General features: G+C 35.3%; 1 protein-coding gene across 3 annotated transcripts in view; it reads right to left on the reverse strand.

Annotated features, from left to right (window-relative positions):
• Positions 1 to 5,514: 5,514 nt before the first annotated feature.
• LOC139698826 (uncharacterized) overlaps positions 5,515 to 20,243 on the reverse strand; it is a 260,429-nt gene continuing 245,700 nt past the window's right edge. For 2 of the 3 annotated variants that reach the window (XM_071597758.1, XM_071597760.1), the window contains exons 2-8: positions 17,726 to 18,004; positions 16,958 to 17,149; positions 16,453 to 16,651; positions 15,028 to 15,288; positions 12,645 to 12,827; positions 12,125 to 12,358; positions 5,515 to 7,633 (exon numbers count right to left, since the gene is read on the reverse strand). In XM_071597758.1, coding sequence (XP_071453859.1) covers positions 7,527 to 7,633; positions 12,125 to 12,358; positions 12,645 to 12,827; positions 15,028 to 15,288; positions 16,453 to 16,651; positions 16,958 to 17,149; positions 17,726 to 18,004 — 1,455 coding nt within the window. In that variant the 3' untranslated portion in view covers positions 5,515 to 7,526. Of the gene's footprint in view, positions 7,634 to 8,613; positions 8,643 to 12,124; positions 12,359 to 12,644; positions 12,828 to 15,027; positions 15,289 to 16,452; positions 16,652 to 16,957; positions 17,150 to 17,725; positions 18,005 to 20,243 lie in introns of all 3 variants that reach the window. The other variant, XM_071597759.1, reaches the window with a different exon arrangement.

Consider the following 20,243-nt stretch of genomic DNA (forward strand, 5'->3'; position numbering starts at 1 on the left):
TATAATTATTGTAGACTGTTTTAAAATTTACGAAATGTCACATCCCAATAACCCTGACGTCACATGAAATCTCATGACTCATGGCCATGAAAGTGACTTCGCTGTTATATTTTCTGAAATTCAGTTGATCGTTTTGATTTCCGTGAATATTTCCAGAAGACCGTTATTTCTCGGCAGTATATATTTACATTTTTTGTTTCAATGAAACAATGCAAATAGTCTTATTTTTCTGTATTTTTTTAGTCCAATTATGCCTGTGAATGTTTATTTCATGGATAACGACTTCAAAATATCTACAATAATCTGACAATTTTCATGTTTGCTTTGACCGTACTCATAAATTCAACATTACATGGGATGCAGTTAACTTATGCTTACTTCCTGTTCAGTCATAATTCAATTTCCTAGAATGGGAATCATGTGTAGCCATGAAGTTAGCAATGGGCCGATGGGTTAATCTTTATTCAGTATCAATATTTCTCGTTTCTGCAATTAATTCTGCACTGTAGGTAAAGGTATGCGGAACATACGTGGGTTTTCAGCGGTATTTTCTTGGTGGCGGTCATCGCTCGTTTGTTCACTCCCTTATTGCGTAATACTTTACCCTTATTCCCTTGTCTCAGAAGCTTTTTCGTTGTGAGCCCATCAATCAAACGCTTATCAATTTTCATTTATTCCAGTTTCATTTTTGTTTCATACACGATCAAGTCGGTAAGCGTATTAAAAAATTGGAATTTATTAGAGCCATTGTTGGAAGTGACACCAAGGTCAAGGAACGTCGTTACCATGCTCTTGTAAGGTCTCATTTAGAATATGCATCTAGTGTAAGGGATCCGAGTGAAAAAGGGAAATCATTCGGGAAATTGAGAAGGTTCAACGCTGGGCAGCCCATTTCGTCAAAAACTCCCGATAAAACGAAAAGCGTCACTGAAATGCTTCTGGAGGGGGGGGGGGGGGGTCATTAGAAGAAGACGATTCAATGCTAGGTTGAACGTACTAAATAAAGTCAGATACGCATGTTTCAGCGGCCAGGTCTCGCACATTATTCGCACTCCGACATGCATTGGTCGCTTGGATCATGTATATAAAATTCGGGAAATGGATGCCAGAACTAGCAGACTCAAGGACTCCTTCTTCCCAAGGGCAATACGGGATAGCAACTGTAGGGTTATAGATAGCGAAAATTCCACTTGCCACCCACAGCGTCTAGGGAATAATTAGTTCTACTCAAATGCATGCACTTTCACTAGCCTCATATATTTTGTTGTCAAACCTCTCCCCTCATGACCACATGGGACTTCCATTAAAGAAACTAGTGCTCGTTACGGTGCTGCTTAGCCTATTTTGTTTGTTTTCAAGTTTCATTTTGTTCTTCCATCCCTTGTCTCACTCTGTGGGGGGACCCTCCCTCTACCTATAGCGTTCGGTCACATTCCCTACCTTTGCCCTTGAGGGAGGAGGCCGTTGCATGTCCAGGTGGTAGTGGAATTTTGCCTTCTTAATTGTCAAACTCTAGTTTGCATGTTGTCGGATAAATTTTTACTACCTTCTAAGATGCAATTGTTTGTTAGATGATAGTATATGTATTTGCATACGTGTAAGTTAGAAGGGGTTTTTGCATGAATGTATACGTCACTGTGGGTATAGGTTTGCATGAATGTGTTGCTTTTGCATGTGGTTTTGTTCTCATTTACAGGTGGTGACCTAACACCACCCCCCCTCCCCACCACACATCCTTGTGGGCTATTATGTGTATGTAGAAGCCTAGATATCTCACTGCTTCGTTTGTCCTATTTAATGTTCAGGATTTTTGTCGGAGTACAGTGATAACCATAAGTCTGGTGTGTGCAGTCTTCATCTACATGTATTTATTGAATCAAAGAAAAGGGAAGCATATTACCTCTCCTAGGTAAGATTATTTACTGAATTGTGGTAAAAACCTAAAGATGAGAATTAATTAAGTATGTTCAGCCAATGGAACTTTACATTTGTGGTAAGGTTCATCTTAAACCTGCTGCTCAATAGTGTGGAGGGGAAGGACCTAACTTAATCGGTAGCCAAAAAATGAAGCTGAACCACACAGAACAGCTTTTGTAGGTGTCCCTAGGACTAAGAAAACATCATGCTGGCTTAAAACTTTCTCTAAATGCCCCACCACAAAATTTAAGCAGGTTCAAAGTTCACATTGCAGTTCATCACATAATACATACAGATGAAGGATATAGCACGTCAAAGTCAATGGATGATGCCTTCTGAAAATCAGATCACATCCTCTAAAATAATGAGGCAGTATGGTGTGAAGGTCAACGACACAGATAAGGTGGCACGTGGCCCATCAACCTCTTGTGTCCGACTAATGTTTCAATATCACCAAGAACTTCTGACCTGCAATATTAATTTTGGTGGGAGGAGGTTATATGTCTCACTTTAGTCAAAGTGTCAAGGATGAATGCAATTTCTCTCACTTCACCATTATATAAAGAATGCAAAGATTTAGGTAAAAAAATTGTAAACTGGAAGCCATGATAAAATATGCTTCGTTACCCACAAGACCTCATTCCTCTTCATCTTCAGTGCTACACTCCACAAACTCTACCGCATTGTTTTCAACTGTCAAAGATTCTGGCAAGGTGAAGAAGAATCCAGAAGAATATGTAAATGAGGACCAATTTGGATTTATAAGTAGATGAACAAGAGAAATTATTCTTTCTTTCAGATTCATCATAGGGAAGAGGTTAGAGGACAATCACCATACCATTCTTTGATCTGGAGCAAGCCTTTGACAGCATGATCTGGATTATGGTATTACATATCCTAAAGGAAACTGGAATTAACTCCCGAGGCACATAAACCCTGCCTTTCTCTCCCTTTCCATCTAATTCTTTCCACCTCCTAAGAACCTATTACCCAAGCAAATCACTATACATCGCTCTGTTGAATGTTGCATCTCTCTCCAAAAGAAACCAATATTCAATCTAAAGGCTGGTTTGATAGGTGAGGGTAGAGATAACCCCCTACTAAGCCTTACAGTTTCAGGTTAAATTTACACACCACGGTAGGGGGCTATTACCTCTTCCTATGATGCCCATAGTTTTTCAAGAAGATCTGGTGCACAAAAATATCACTGCTTGGGTGAAGCTGCAAGTGCCCTGAGGCATCACCTGGAATCAAACCTGGACCCTCTGGTCAGGCTTGCACTCTACTCACTGGATTTCCTTGGCCCTCAATTTCCACAATGCTCACCAGTATATTATTTCATGTAACACTTACTAAAACTTTAACTTTCATGCTTAACTAGTGCAATTAATGCAACATCCCTTACTAATTTTGCTGCAGCACCACATGTGAGATGTACCTATGTGGACTACATTGTGCACATTATGATTTATTTGGGTATTTTTTAGGAAATATTGAAGCTATTGCTTACTATTGGCTCGAAACATTTCAAAAAATTTTTATTGAAATTTGTTATTAAGACGACCAATTACTACGTTTAATGCAGGAAAAGAATATTAAATGGTGATTATTTTTCCAGTGAATTGGTTGGCATCTTCTGGATCAACATTATACTCATGGCCCATAAGGTGCAGGTTGATTTTAGAGGAAAAAAAATAGCATCTTATGGGCTGGGAAACACACTGTAAAAATGATATATTGGTCAAAATGACTGAAAATTTGAAGTTAGGGTAAGGAACTGGATACTGCTGTGCTAACTCCGATGAAACATTTGGATTTTTGCAATATTGATGGTTGAGAACCATTAAGTTCATTTTTTAGTCCATAAACATGGTTTATAAACTCATTTTGTAGTCCCCCCTCTGATATATTTTGCATGGTTTAATATTAATTGAGCTTAGAGTATGAAGATGGGATTTGTTCTAATAATAATAATAATAATTTTATTTCCCCAATTGACAAGTACATAGTATGGTACAAAATATCATACAATTATGTAATCGTATAGGGTACGTCAAGAAGTACAGTAACTGGATTACTAGCCAGAGAATAGAAAATAAAATTACACCTACACATATAGTTAAGGATTTACACAATATAAAATTAGAATTACCCAGAATTGAAGTAGTCGTTCACACTGTAAAAACATTTTTCATTTAAGAACATACTATATACAACTTATTTTTAAAAATAGAGAGTGATTTCTCATTTTTTAAACTAATGGGAAGCCTGTTGAATATTTGGATGCACAGAGAACGAGGTCCCTTGGACATCATTGTCATGCTAGCAGTCACTACACACAGATGATTTCTTGTCCTAGTCCCATAGGCGTGTGTGCCATTATTTGATGGGAATAGATGCATGTTCTTTTTTACAAAAATTATCGAATTATAAATAAAAACACTAGGGACAGTTAAGATGCCAAGGCTTTGAAAGAGAGGTCTGCAGTGGGCTCTATAGGGTTTATTGCACATGGACCTAAGCAATTTCTTTTGAATAATAAATATTTTATTTAACTTAGTTGATGACCCACTTCCCCAGATTATGATACCGTATGATACAAGAGAATAAAAAAGACCATAGTAGAGCGTTTTCAAAACATCCATACTAACAGTATGTTTCAGAATTGAAAGAAGATAGTACACAGAATTTAATTTTTTACTTAGATTTATGATATGCAGGTCCCATTTCAGGTATTTATCAAAATATATTCCCAAAAATTTGTACTCATCAATAATTTTACAGTTATTTGACCTAGGCTGAGACGTACTTTTATCAGAATGACAGGTTTTTGCAGAGAAAATCATGGCCTGAGTTTTTGTTTCATTAAGAATAAGGTTATTCCCATAGCACCACATGCCCATGTCCTGAATAATGGCTTTACCTAGAGTCATCAAATCTTCAAAGGATTTCTGATTCAGCACAAAGCTCACATCATCTGCAAATAAGACACAGTTACCGAGAGGATTTACACGTAATTTTTTGGGTAGGTCATTTATATAAATGAGAAATAAAGTTGGACCCAACACTGACCCTTGAGGAACACCTTTTTCAACACCTAATGGTGAAGAGAAGAAGGTATTCCCATTCTTCTGGACAGCTACCCTTTGTTGCCGATTTTTGAGGTATGTTCCCAACCATTGCTGTGCTTTGCCTCTAATACCTATTTGGTCACATTTGAACAAGAGTTTATCATGCTCAACCATATCAAATGCTCTGGACAAGTCAAAGAATACACCCATTACTTTCTGCTTGGAGTTAATTTGTTGTATGATCGTGTCAACTGCATTGCAAATTGCCTGCTAATATAATGTTGGATGGAAAAATGAGATGACTGAATTCTAGAACATGCTAAATGTACAGAAATAAAAAACTCATACTTTACTTATATTAATAAATTTAGGATGCCATGATAGTATGTCACTCATTGAAGGTACGTGAGTATCTCATGACTATTTTAAAAATAAATTATTTACATATTGTAAGTACAAGACATACTAACTCGATTTCAGTGAAATATGTTCATCCATATTCTATTTATAAATGAATTTACTAAGGTATAGGTTTATTTCAATATAAAACTTTTATTTTTCCTCTGAGTTTTATTAACAAATGTTGAATTTTACAGAAAATAAGACTAGACAACACAAGACAAGTATGTTGTGCTTTATATTCAAATTCATCTCTCTTCATAAACAAAACGGGTGGTCATTCTTTTCAAACTTACACAAACATTCCAATCATGTAACTCTTTAATTCTTATGAAGAATATCCATCATGGAAAAGATAGCATCATGAATCATCATATAAATGAAAGTGTAAAAAAACTCAATATTTGAAACTATATCCTCAATTACATTCTATTGGACCCAAACTTTTTGATGGTGAGTTACAAATACAGAGCTGAATTGCATGAGCAACAAAAATTATATACATATACACACATGATGTTGAAAGCACATAATCTCCTTTATTGTTAATGGATAATTACTTGCTATTCTTATAGTGATTCATAAATATTCTAAAGATTAACTGAAAGCCTATTTTTAGAAATGTTTATGTAAGGATGATATCATAAGCTGCTGAGATAACCTCACAGGTGTTGCTGAAATTACATTGCATTAAAACAACCACTTAAAAATGCATAGAGGGTCAAGTGCAGTGCAGTTTCAAAACAATTAATGGCATGCTACTGTCTGTATTTCTAAATAACTACAGTGAAATTTGAATAATGCATTTATTGCATCAGGAAAACCAGGAACAGATGTCTCTAGTGCATTATAAATCAAATCCAGGTGAAAGCAAGTTATACATTCATATACACATGTATTGATTGATTTCTCACTGCTGAATATTCAACTACATGATATAGTACCATCAGCATTTAACTTTCACTTTTGAATTAGAAATATACTCCATATCTGGAAATCAAGTTTACGGTAGTTCAGCAAATAAATGTTTAGTACTTTTCATGAATATTAGTGGCTACTACTGACAAACAGATAGTTTTTATCTATTGCTATGTTTTATTCTCAGACATCAAGTTAACAGTGTATTACATTAAATCATAAGCCCAGTTTAAGTAAGTGAATTGGAGTTATAGTGAAATTTATCATAAAGAGTACTTGGTTATATCTTTCAACTGCTGTCAGAGTTGGAACAAGGTTGAAGACTTGGCACACTTCTGGCTCCTGTTGATACTGTCCACTTAAACTTATCATAGTTGAATTACTGCAAAATGTTGCAAAAAATAGCAATGTTCCACTCTAAATAGGGTCAGGTGGTTAATGTATTTCATTTATATTTTGAATTACATTTGGATCCTTCAGTCGATCACAAATGGCCCTCATCGTCAGCAGTGTGCCAAACATACTTTTCTGGTTCAGATACTTTGTTATTAGCAAAATGGAATGGTATATAATATGATCAAATGGAAATGCTGATCTACTGGACTCAAAGAGGACATTTTTTTAGACTATTTATGGTGTGGAGTCCCTAATAACTTTCTCTTTACAAATATAGCTCACTTGGATACACAGGAGTTCCCTAAATTATTGATCCCTATGCATTAGCTGGTTGCAAAATGTGCTTCAGGATGGCATTTAAAAATTTGCATACAATAGATGCACCACGGGAGAGGCAAGTGAAAAAAATGTTGAATATTTATCACATAACAAGGTTTTATCAAGTAATATTCAGCAACACATAAAAATGCATATGCATAAATTTGAAAAATAAAGGTACACGAATGTAAAAGATGAGTATAATACATTGATCAGTTTTGAACTGCTGTCCATAACTGGACATATGTCATAAATAAATGAAAATGAACTGCTTCATTCCTGTGAAGTGTCACTATGTGTTGGTCCAATCATAACCTATAATATACATTTCTTCTCCTTCCACTATGAGATTACTTTCTTAAATCATCACATTCCACAAAGCTTGACAAATTCTTGAAGAATTTCTGAAGGACTCGCCGAAAAGTAGCTGTCCATTCATCATCTCGCCATCAATCAAACACAATATTTCATGAGTGAAATTATTTATGTTGCAGAAGCAAAAATCTATCAAACTTGGGTCGCACGTCCAGTAAGGTAGCTTCCTCTGCGTCCAACTTCTCCTCTTGATTTTCTTCCCATTCTTTCCAACTTGTGAGCATCACTGTGACTTCTCTCTGGTGACAGAAAATAAAAAGATCCATGCGATTACCATTACATGTACTGTAGTCTGCATAATTAAAAAGTACACATGATTGTTTTGGTGATTATTATATAATTAGAGTGTATATTAATGTTTTTATAAATCCTTTCCTTGTACACTGACAACTGACAAATAAAATAATTATTGCATTTTTAAAAAATTACAATGTAATGAGTACAACATTGATTTTTACTTTCCTCATGGGAATCATTGACAAACATTTTAGTGCTATGAAACATTCCCTGCAGCTTGCACTGATTTAAAGTCTATAAAAAGTTCAAATATCTTTTTTTAAACAATACAAGTTCTAAAAGATTGAAACAAAATTGTTACTAAATTTCAAAATCTATGATCTATTCATGCATGATATGAAATATATGGTATGCATCATATACATGATACTTTATGCCAACTATGGATTCTAAAAATTGCCTATCTGATATGTGATATATTTATTAATTTTTTAATTCAAGCAGATGCTAAGTGATCACCATAAGTTATAATATAGCCAACTAACACAAATATTACAAAGGTACTAATTGTTAATACTTATATTTAGCATATATGCATGGTAAGTTCAACAGTTCCAGGGCTTGGCCATCCCTGTTATTATTATAATTTATATGCTTATAACTAAATTACAAAAAAAATATTGATTTTATACAGCCATGCACATAGTACCTATATGATCAATGTCCAACCATATTAACTAATAAAAATGATAAAAACGGGTATTAGCAGCTCATAAGAAAATGAAAATAAAATACGAAGAAAGGAAAACAAGTCATAACCAGAGCAGAGAATTCATTTTTTTAATTAACACAAGCAAGACAGTGCTTCTATGGAGGAAACTATTAACAAATGTATTATTATTTCTATGGCAATAAAAAAGTAAAATCTCATTGATCTGTACACTTGCAGCATTAACTACTTGGAATTCTGGCATTTTCTTACCTATTTCTTACTTAAATGCTTTCTGATTGCTGCAAGAAAAGTTTAAAAGTTATAAAAATATATTTCAATCAGGTTTTTAACATTCAATTATTTACATAAAATGTAAATCATGGAAATTTACTACTATTTTCACTTTTAATGAGTTACCTCACTCTTTCTTCATAACATAAACAGATCTAGGGGGGGGGGGGAAGTGAGGGAAAAACAGCTGTATTTTGAATGATCACATGACTGAACCAAGTAGGTTCATGATGATTTGGAATGAAACATCACATTAAAGTGGAATAAAATTATCATATGTAAAGTGGAATTATTCCCATGCCATAGTTGCCATGTGTGGTTCCAGTAAAGTGACTGACACAAAGGTTTGGAGGCCAGACTGAGGATAACATGGTGCCCCAGTTGCCTTCATTGTGAAAAAAGTGCAAAATGAAATGTATACGCTACATTATTCTCCCACTGCACAGGGACTGCCAGTTTTACTTAGATGAACTAACAATAATTGCTCTCTCTAGCTCCAAGAAGGAGAATCTTTCAAGAATGATAGCTAGCATGATTTCAAAGTAAGCACAATTTCATTAGGTTTCGACATTTTTACGTTTTCCATGAGCTTTAGCTTTCTGCCTCATTTATATAAGTTGGTCTTCAGATTTCTATGTGTAGTTGATCTAGTAAGATTGCTTTTGAAGTTTTACTACTTCTCATTTGGTTGGGATTTATGTAGATGTGTACAGTTGGGGTAGTTTTAATAATTTGAGATTGGAGAGATAGGTATTATTATTATTAGGTAATCTACTGGTTAAGTTAGGTTTTGTATGAACACAACTGCTAAATAAATATATTGTTTCTCTGACAAAAGAAAACCCAACATCCTCCTCTAAAACAAGCCCATTTTCAACTCCCTACATGCACTTCCTCTCTCCCTTCATTCTGTCAAACGTCCCTATCCTATTCCTGTCCCACGTCCCTATCCTATTCCTGTCCCTTCCTCATTTGCCTAAGAGTCTCCCCTCTATCACAGTCTTCAACACCCCAATGCCAATTAATATGCTCCGTATCCATTTTTCCTGACTCCTTATGATTTCTCCCAGCAATCCCCTCACATCTTCACCTTGCCCTATACTACCTCATTTCTTTTCCTTATGGTCCATTTCACCTTCTCCATCCTTAACCACTCTCACATTTCAAAAGCATCTAATCTGTGCCAGTCATCCTGGTTTAGTGACCATGTTTCTGTGTTGTACATGACTATGCTCCATACTTTAAGCCTTTTTGATGAGCCTTTTCTTAACATCCTTACTTAAAGTCCCTGTCATCAATTCTCTTCTCCTCATGAAAGCTCCTCTGCCAAACGCAATTCTTCTCCTTATGTCCCTATTACTTTGGCCATTTTGGTCCAAAACACTTTGGTGATACGTAAACTGTTTCACCTGCTCTGGTTTCTGCCCTCTTTTCTCCGTGTGGAAAACTGCATAGCCTATGTTTTACTTACATTTATTCTCATCCCATATCTATTGCACTGAATTACAAATTCACTCAGCTACGCATGTAAACCCTTGGCTGACTGACAAACTAAAGCTTGGTCATCAGCAAACCTAACTGATTTTATGTATTCTCTGCTGACTTTCATTCCTACCTCCAGTTCTTCCCATGCCTCTTTAATCATTTCCTCCACATATTTGTTGAACAGCAATGGTGATAATGGACAACCCTGCATTAAGCCTCTACCTAACACTGCCTATCAGGACTCTCCATTCCCCACTTGCACCTGAGCAGTCTGATGCAAGCACAGGCTGTGGATTAGCCTCCAATCCCTCCCATCTATTCCTACTTTCTGCAATATATTCATTAGTTTTTTCCAATTCACTCTATCAAATACCTTTTTGAAATGTTCAAAGCAGGTAAATACGTTGTGATTGTATTCTACAAGTGTGTTCCTCTCTATTAGTGATCTAATTACAGCAATGGTATCACGCGTGCCACTCCCCTTCTGGAACCCAAACTGATCATTCCATTAGTAATCATTTACCCTGCTCTCCATCCTCTTATTGATGACCCTGAGAACCACTTAAGCCGCATGCGAAATCAAACTCATAGTTCTGTAGCCCTCACTTTAAGTAGCCTTTACCTTTTTTGGAATACGGAATAAGAGAGATTATCTAAATAGGAACAATAATCTGATGAAGCCTATCAACCAGATTCCTCTCTCATAAATGCTATGAATTAGTAGGCCATAAAAACTCTTCCTCCCACATTTTCCTAAACCTTTAAGTGTAGCAACCTTTAGTAGTTTAGCCATTTTCCCTTCTTGCTTCCTGACAATATTTTAACATTCCTGAATGGAGCACCAATTTCACCCTTCCTCTGCAAACTTTCCATTTTCTCGCACTGCATCTTCCACCATGCCTTTTTTGCTCCATTTGTTATCTGTCTCAATTTATAATTCAACTCTTTGTACTTACTTCTGCCAAACTCTGTGTTTACATTCTTCCATTTCCTTCTCTCATCTACCTTTCTAATCATCTCATCTATACTACATGGGTCCCTTGCCCTTTTCTTACTTACAGTTACTATAGTTTCTATTGTGGCTTTCAATGGCCATTTTTTTATATATTCCCATTTTTCCAAGATAGTACTCAGCTCCTGAAACCTTTCTGAGTCACCTGGCATTTTCCACGCATTCCTAAGCTTTTTGCAGTGTCTTAACCAAGTGCCCTTGAGGATTCGGTGGTATCTCCTACATAACTCAATTGCTTTCTCCACGCCGTCAGTCCTTGTACCTAAACCATAATCCCCCACCTCATCACCATCTCTTCCTTTGCTTACTATCACATTTATATCCCCCATCACTATCGAATGTTTTCCTGCAGGGACAACATGAATTTATGTCCTCTAACTGATCATATATCCAATCGACTTCTTCTTTATGATTGCTTTAAGATCAAGTTCTTCAATTCTGATTTTACTTCTATGGGTAATATTCTCTCTGTTTCTCTATGCTATGCTTTTTCCTACTTTTTACTTCAAGTATAGTACAGTAACAGTTCTATTCTTTAAGTCAGCATAAGTGTATGCTAGATATTTCACTTAGGGTATTCCCTAGGAAGTTGTATTAAGATAAATTATGTCAACTGATTATCTATTTTTTAGCATTCATATAATAAATTGCTCTGATATATTAAAAAATTATTAATTTGTAATTATAAATATGTAAAATAATTAATTTTTCAGCATGCTGTAGCAAACATACTGTGAACTGACCATTTTACACTATTTAAGTTCCTATGTATTTTGACTGAATGCTATGAATTAAAAATTTGTATGGTTAGATATTTGTCAATGTATTTTACTCTTTCCTGTTGAGTTTGCAATACCATAGTCTATTGCAAAAGCAATTTGCAATTCAGATTTGGAGAGCATACCTAATTGAAATCTTTTTTGATTCCACATTTCCTTCTCTAACAGTTGAAGATAGCTGTATAATTGCAGTTGTTCAAGGAATATATCTTACCTCGGTAACGCAGAAGTTGAGGGTCTCTATGGTCTTGCCCTCCAACCATTGCGGCCATGGAGCGGCGGTCACCGGGGGGAACGGCTTGTTCGAAGACAAAGCGGCCATTGCTTAAGAATGGTGAGCAGGGGTTCATGGGGGCAGCATGGGATATTTGTCTGGACTGACACTTGTAGTCTCCAGGCACTTTACCATACTTCTCAATAGAGGCAGGAAAATGACCTGATGTATCCACTATTGAAAATGTAAATGGATTAAATCAGATGCATTAAATAATATGCGACTTAAGTGATTTCTACTACAATAGAATTTCCAAGTATAATAATGAAATTTTAAGACAAATTTGCCAAACTATAAGTTCATAAATAAAAATTGTCTACATTGTCTAATCCCAAATGAAACACATTGGTGAAATTAACTGAGGCAGGAGGTTGAGAAATAATGTAAATAAATCACCAGAATTACATCATGTCATGGCCATATATCATGGAGTTAAAAGATAGAGAAGGAATAAACTCACTGTTTGAAACAAGGAAAACATTGTCATTTAGCCTTAAGCTCTCCTTTTGGTGAATTCGAGACAGTTGACCTCGTGGGGTAAGCTCCCAGTTACTTTGAGGAACAACTTGGGCTGATTGGGAATCTGTTGACAGGGTTTCTTCCATGACACTGCCACAGTGACTTCCTTCCAGATCTGTCATCACTGGGAAATATAACCATTCAGAGAAATTATGCAGCAGCAAAAAATATAATTTATATTTATTATCCTCATGGGAAGTTAATTTTTAAAATGTAATATACGAGTATATATCAACATTACAGAGTAATTGTCCACTCCAAAATAATTTGAAAATATTATTGCTGCATTTATTTAGGCGATGGAGAGAGAATAATCTATCACCACTCTTCAATTTTAACATTCTGAAACCCAGCATAGTACAACTCCAGGCACTAACACAAATCATTGGAACTGGGTCACAAGATCCATCCAAATTTGCCAACTGATCTAACAATAAGAAGGAAAACCACATAATGTATAGCTAAAATGACTGTGGGTAAAAGAAGATCCATGATCACACCCCTCAATCTAAATCTGCATTGATACATTTTTGGGCATGTGCTTTCCATAATTTTTAAATGAGTATGTCCTTGAGTTGAAAATGTTTTAAGGAAATGATGTATTATTTTACCATGATATTAATTCCTACAAAGGATAGTTGAAGGAACCCAAAAATAAATTCATAATTACATATTTATATGACGTGGATATGCCATCTGTTTGCATCACTCAACAGGTTGAGATGCTGATGCATCAAGAGTAAAATTTAGGTAATCAAGTACATGGGATAGCTCTCAAGGATAATTTTAAGTTATTAATAATTATTCTCAAACATTCTTATGCTTAGTACCCCAGTGGGTAGGAATTTTGCTAAGGACCAAAGGGTGTTGACTTCAAATTCAAATCTGGGTCATTTCTGTGAATACTTCCAGTGAATCCTGGTACCAGACTTTATTGGTTAACCTAGGAAAATGCAAGGAATGGAACTAATTCCCTTAAGTCAGAATTACACATGACTTGAGGATCCATTACAGAAGAGCTCTACCATAACCAATCATTTAGTCAATTTCTGTGGAATAGCATAGCATTTAATTGAAATGATTTGATACTTCTGGCCTTCAAATTAATGAAAGTCACATTATGATTTAAGCTTTTAATTTATTTAAAAACACAGTTATCTACCCAAAGGTTGGTTTGGTGGGTGACAGTAGAGTTCACCCAGTACTGAGCCCAATGGTATGTGAAATTCACACATTAGGGTTGGGGGGCCAGTGCCTTTCCCTGTGCTGGTTATGGTTTCCCAGGAAGATCTGGTATCCAAAAAATCACATAGCTTGGGTGGAGCTGCAGGCGCCCAGAGAGGCTTGCATGGTAATCAAACCTGGGCCCTCCAGTCAGTAGTCAAATGCTCTACCCCTGGACTACTGTGACCCACACTTCATTTATTTATTGATCAGTAAATTATAATGCACACCGGTACAATTAATGTGTATTGGTTTTTGAATTTATTAATCAGTAAATTATAAACCACATTGATACAATCAATGGGTATTGGTTTTTTAATCCATTAATTTATGTAAATTTTCCATCATCGTAATTTGTGAAGATTAACAGTAGGGCAGATGATACCAAAGTTTCTATGTAGCCTGTATCTGTTCTGGTTTCCCATGAATGGCATTGGATAATCTGAAGTTGTTTCTCCTCAAAACTATGTTGTGAAAATGGATTGGGCCCACTGGGACACATCTTACTGTAGTAGCCTATACATCCCTTTAATTTCTTTTATTTTGTTGAAAAAAATCACTGCTGATAAGTAGAGAATCTGATCCAATTACATTTAAAAAATGTTTTCATACTAAACCTATTCCTTTTTTTGAACTTTGCCTTTTAAGTCAATTTGTTTTGGATCGATTTAGTCTGTTTCTAGTGTTGTCAGAATCTGGCGCAACCCAACTATGTGGGGTTACAGGGTTGATAGGGAAGGAAAGATGCCTCTCAATGCCACTTCATGCTTTTCACACTACTCTGTGGTTGGTGTAAGCTGAATATTACCCTGAAATATCAGCGCAACCAGCCATAATATAGTTACTCTGTATCATTTTCCAACTATGCATGTAATTGTAATAAGGGAATAAAAGAAACAGCTAATGGAAGCTGATGTAATATTTCACAATGCATGGAGACACAATTAATAGTGTTACGTTTCAGGTACCGTGAGAGAATTTCGAGCCTTGCTACCTCTCTGCAACAATATCAAACAATATTGCCAGCATTGAAGCATTTCTCTTTGAATATACCATACATATTCTTCATATGTTAGTTATAAAATATATCGATAACTTACTTGACATTCGGTGTGAACGAACTTCTGATTGCAGTGAGTGGTTTGAGTTGATGGTTGGGGGAGCCACAGCTAGTGGTACCCTTGGGAGAACCCATTCTGGCCAATCTTCATCATCCACCACTTGCTGACCTTTCTTCTCATTTGACCTTCGCTCATTGGCTTCTTTCTCCCCTTTCTTCCCTCGGAACTTGATTTTCGTTATGTCTGGCACTGACTCCCATGCCATGTGATGAATCTCCCTGGAGCCATGAATGAGGTTACCTAAAGGGGAAATCATTAATGTTTTTAAAATTATTTCCAGTGATATGAGGCACTTTAAATATTTATAATTATATTATACAGCAGTTTCCTTCCTTGCGATAGGAAATAATTAACCTCTGGTGAACAACGGTTTGTCAGCATTAGTCCCTGAGAAAATTGAATTAATTGAAAAATTGATTCACTTAAATATGCATTTATTGATGAAGTTAATTAGTTTATTATTACAGATTATTAACTTTCTTATTAACCAATGAAAACCTACCACTTGTCCCATTTTTTTAATTATGAGTATATAAGGAAGGTTTCAATTTATTATCTTGTGTTTTTTTCAATTGTCATGAATTATTAAAAAGTCCTGGGTAAATAAATTTTCATTAAGAATCTTAGTGATGAAAAATTCTACATTATTAGTGCCTTCTTCATTTCTACATTCCATACTATTGGAAATGCATGTTTTATCAAAGAAAAAGCTTCTTTTTTGGAATTTTCAAATAAATGTACATAAATAAATACACAGGCAAAAGGATAATTATGAATTTAATCTTCATATGGAAAATTTCTAAAGAATCTATTATGAGGAACTTGATGTCTAATGGAAATGGATGTCTAATGTCTAATATTCTGTTTTGGGAACAATCTCAAATATGCCTAACAACTATGAAACATTTTGAAAATCTAATGAAATGCACATTCGTGAACATATAGAAAACCACTGATCATTTAGAGTGTAGCAACAATCTGGTTAAAATGCCTACAAATACCCATTATACAATTCTATTTTCTTTGTTAATACATCAATTTCAAATGTTTCTTCCAAAACAAAGTAGTGGTAAGCAAAAATCATATGCCCATTCTTGATTTATAACACAAGGCCTGGCAGCAAATTTAACAATATTTTCATCAATTTTAAACACTACACAATTTGATGAATAAATATTTGTAATAAAAATATATCCAGTCCTAAAATAAATTACTTTCATAGAGAAAACAATACCCGGTTGAAAAGTATGATGCTCATAATTGAAAATGATTACCCTAGAATTATTAGAAAAATTCCATTTGAAGAATATATATTAGCTTTTACATTAGTATTTTTGAGCTGCTGTTTATAAAATCCTTAAACAGTCATTTCCTTTTGGTTTGTTTTGAAGTCAAATCACAAACCTGTGTTCAGTCGGGCTCTGAACCTTTCATCAGCATTGCTGGCGTCACTACAACTTCCTCCACTACTGTTCAAGCCTTCATCTACCCTGCAGAGGGATTCCGAAATGTCCCTGCACTGAGAATGTAAGTGGGCCCTGTGAGGAGCGAGGTGCATCACTCTTAATGCCCTTCTCCTTTCTTTGCTGCTCAAGGTGCATTCCTGCAAAAATATTTTAGCATGATAATAACCAATTACTGCAAAACTCAGTTTAAAAAATTTGAAGATATATTTATAAGTGAATGTAAACCTTTACATTGGGAATACATGGGCAATAAACTGGGAAAAAATTAATATCGCTCAGCTATGAAATAATAGTAAATGATGTAAGCATTGAATAATATCCATTATTGAAATAGAAAGAAAGACTCGTACTTTTCCACAGATTTTATTATACGGCACAACGCGTTTCACCGACTTGCGGCATCATCAGGTACTATTGAATAATAATTGAATGCAATAACTTACCTCCAGCAATTCAAACCAATCTTCCAAACCATCCTCAGCTCTCAACAATATCACTCGGTGACTGGCATTCTCTTGACCCTTTTGCTCTACGCTGAGATTCCCATTATTCTGTTGTGCCCCAAGATCTAAAGACACAGTGCTGTAACGCTTCTTGTTTGCCCATTCAACCTTTTCAACTTCGACCAGTTTTATCTGAAGTGGCAAAGAAAATTGAGATAATTCAGGGCCAGAATAATTATTTAAATTTATATATTCAATTGAAGATATTATGTAAATTTCAACAAAATTTTGTCTATCTTATTATTTCTAGGATATGATTTATTATATGGCTGGTAAAAAACTTTTTCAAGAGTTTACTAAATGCTATGTGGTGGTGATCAATGGGTGATTTGCTGAGTTGAATAATGCATTAAAAAAAGCCTTAAAGAAGTCCCAACAAACAAAAGTTGTTTGATGGCTTCCGCTGTGTGCAGATTATGTATGCTGCATGCTCATGGATTCTTATTTGGGGAAGGTCACTTTGGCCTGAATATGCCAGCTGGAATTCTGATGCAACTGCTTACAGCAATAAATACACAAGCTGTGAAACCCAAGAGTATGTGGCTTTAATGAGGTACACAGTTAAAAAAATATTCTCTGATGAGAATCTTTTCCTTTGGCAGCATATAATGAGGCTTGAGTTTTGACAACCAAAGATAGGGACAAGAATATTTTATGGGAATTTCTGAAATAGGTTAATTAAGAACTTTAAAGTTGATTACTACAAACCTTGAAAAGAAACTGGCCCATCTCAGATATCTTTCCTGAATCCCTTTTAAAGCAGTGTAGATAATCATGGGTTAGTAGGAAATATCGATGTTTCCAGCGAGAAATTAAGTGAAGATGGTGCAGTAACCACGGAGAACCTCCTCGGTGCTGTTCTAATTCCCACAGAGCACCACGCTTAACTATGCTGGAGGCTAGAGCTGGCGACAGTGATGTGGAGGATGCTGAAGAGGTTGTGTTCGTGGTGATTGTAGTGGTTGAGTATGACATGGCACCAGAATCCTGTAATGGAAAAATAATTAATTAAATTTTGTATTATATTAAAGTGTGTATTTTTTGAGACGATAGCACAAAAACACAGATATCTCTATCTAGTATATGTTAGACAAGACAAACATCACACATGGTGTATCTTACTAAATCTCCATTATTATGTTCATTCATTTTATTTGAAAAAAAAAGATTCATATCAAATCTTGAGGAGATCGAAATGCCCTGGAATTAATTTGGAGCAAAATGTGAATTTTCGTAAACAAATTTGGCGCATCTGAATTGATTTTAAAATTAATTCATGGGAGATCAAGAATCATATTATTCATTACCCTGGAGTGAGGGAGACTTAGTACAAGGAACAGCATCTCTAATACAATGCACCAATTTATTCAATTTTATAGAAGAACAGATCAGAATATTTTATTATATTGGAATATAGACGAGGACAGTGGGACTTTTTAAGAAATAAATTCCAGATTGCATGTTATGGTTCAGTATCATGCCGAATTTCGGTTACAAAGAGCTTAACGAGTTGTTATATTTTGACACAACAAAACATACTAGGGTATTTCACTGAGAAGCATTCACTTTTAATCTGGATAATTCTGATCTCCAAGGAAGCCCTTTGAACTCTAATGGTTCATCCTTAAGTAACATTAATAACATCACAATAAGAAAATGAATGGGTGGACTGGAAACCCAGATGGTTTGATGTTTCCATGCGGATTACAATAGGAGAGCCAAAGAAAAGTAAGCTAGTGGTGCCTCAGGACTTAGCTGACCGGTGATGGTGTGAAAGGGGTGCCAATGAGAAGTTTGCCTGAACTGAGGTTATGTTCATCACTACTCTGTCTGTATACACCCAAGTTGAACAGAGTGAATAAGACAGGTTTTATGTGAACTATAAGGGTAAGTGCAGCAACAAAGGCGACTACATAACAGGAGCATACAGCACAATCCATAGTGCCTAAAGAAATTACATATGACAGAAGTGGTATTCAGGATAATTTTTTTTCTTCATTTTGTTTGCAAAATCTTTCATACTAATTAAAAACCTTTTAATAATATTTTATGAATTAGAGTCATCATAATTGTAGTTTTACAATTTATACATGCTTCTTTACTCCACATTGGCATGATTTATATAAAAAAATAATTCTTTCAGGTTCTTACAAGTTACGATATTATCCATAAAAGATTAAAATAGCCATTTCAAAACTCTGACACGATTGTAGCAATAAAACGCTACTTTACTGAATAATTAAATATACATAGAACATGAGCCTCAAATTTGAACAATTTTTCTCTAAAAAGAGAAGTATTTGTATCCAATGAACACGCAGTTGTTCCAAAAACCTAATACTCGTAATGCTCCACACCAAAACCCATTCTGATTTGTTTTGTCACGTGGCCTCGTGACGTTTACACGCCAAACCATCCATTGATACGAACGGCGGCAATGTCGACGTCGTCCAGGAGGACGAGGCCGACTGGGCCATTCGTGCAGAGAATGTAAGCCGTGAGCATAATAGACTTCGGAAGGATCGAGGAAAGATATCAGATGTCCACCCAAGGGGAACAGCTACATAAAACATATTTATCCAAGGGCAGACAAAGTACCTATTCTTTCCGGTGTCAGTGTGAACGAAGATGAAAACTTTTGAAAAAAATCGCCTAATTGCAAGTTCTGAATCTGACTAAAGACACATTTTGTTGCACAGTTTACGAAAGAATATTTTGCGAACGAACGTCAATGATAGAAAATGCGAAGTTTGAATAGTTACACAAAACTAACAGGTTCATCCATTAAGGTAAGACTGGTGTATTAAACAGAAGAGCGATTAGTTTCAAACTTGAGTTAAAATGAATACACGGGCATTTACTCACTATCAAAATTAGCGGGAAATACTCAACGGTTTGGGTGCAGAATGCAAAATAGATAATTTCATGGCTTTCAAAATAGGATTAGTCCGCAGAGATCTGCGAGCAGATTTATCGGATTGAATTTGACGGAAGTGATAAACTTAATTATGAAACTTACGTAATTCGATTTATACAATACAGGATGTCAACTTTTAAACTGAAACAATATAAATGATTGACTTGAAAGAGTTTCAACATTAAATGTCAACTTAGGCACGTTAATTTTAGGAAACAAAAGAAAACTTAACCAATAGAGACAAAAAAATAAACATTGTTTTTGAATTTTAGTTTAATGCATGGAGGAGTAATGAGTCAAAACTATAAT

The sequence above is a fragment of the Hetaerina americana genome, unplaced genomic scaffold, assembly GCF_022747635.1.
Source record: "Hetaerina americana unplaced genomic scaffold, ioHetAmer1.1.p SCAF_9, whole genome shotgun sequence".
NCBI lineage: Eukaryota > Metazoa > Arthropoda > Insecta > Odonata > Calopterygidae > Hetaerina > Hetaerina americana.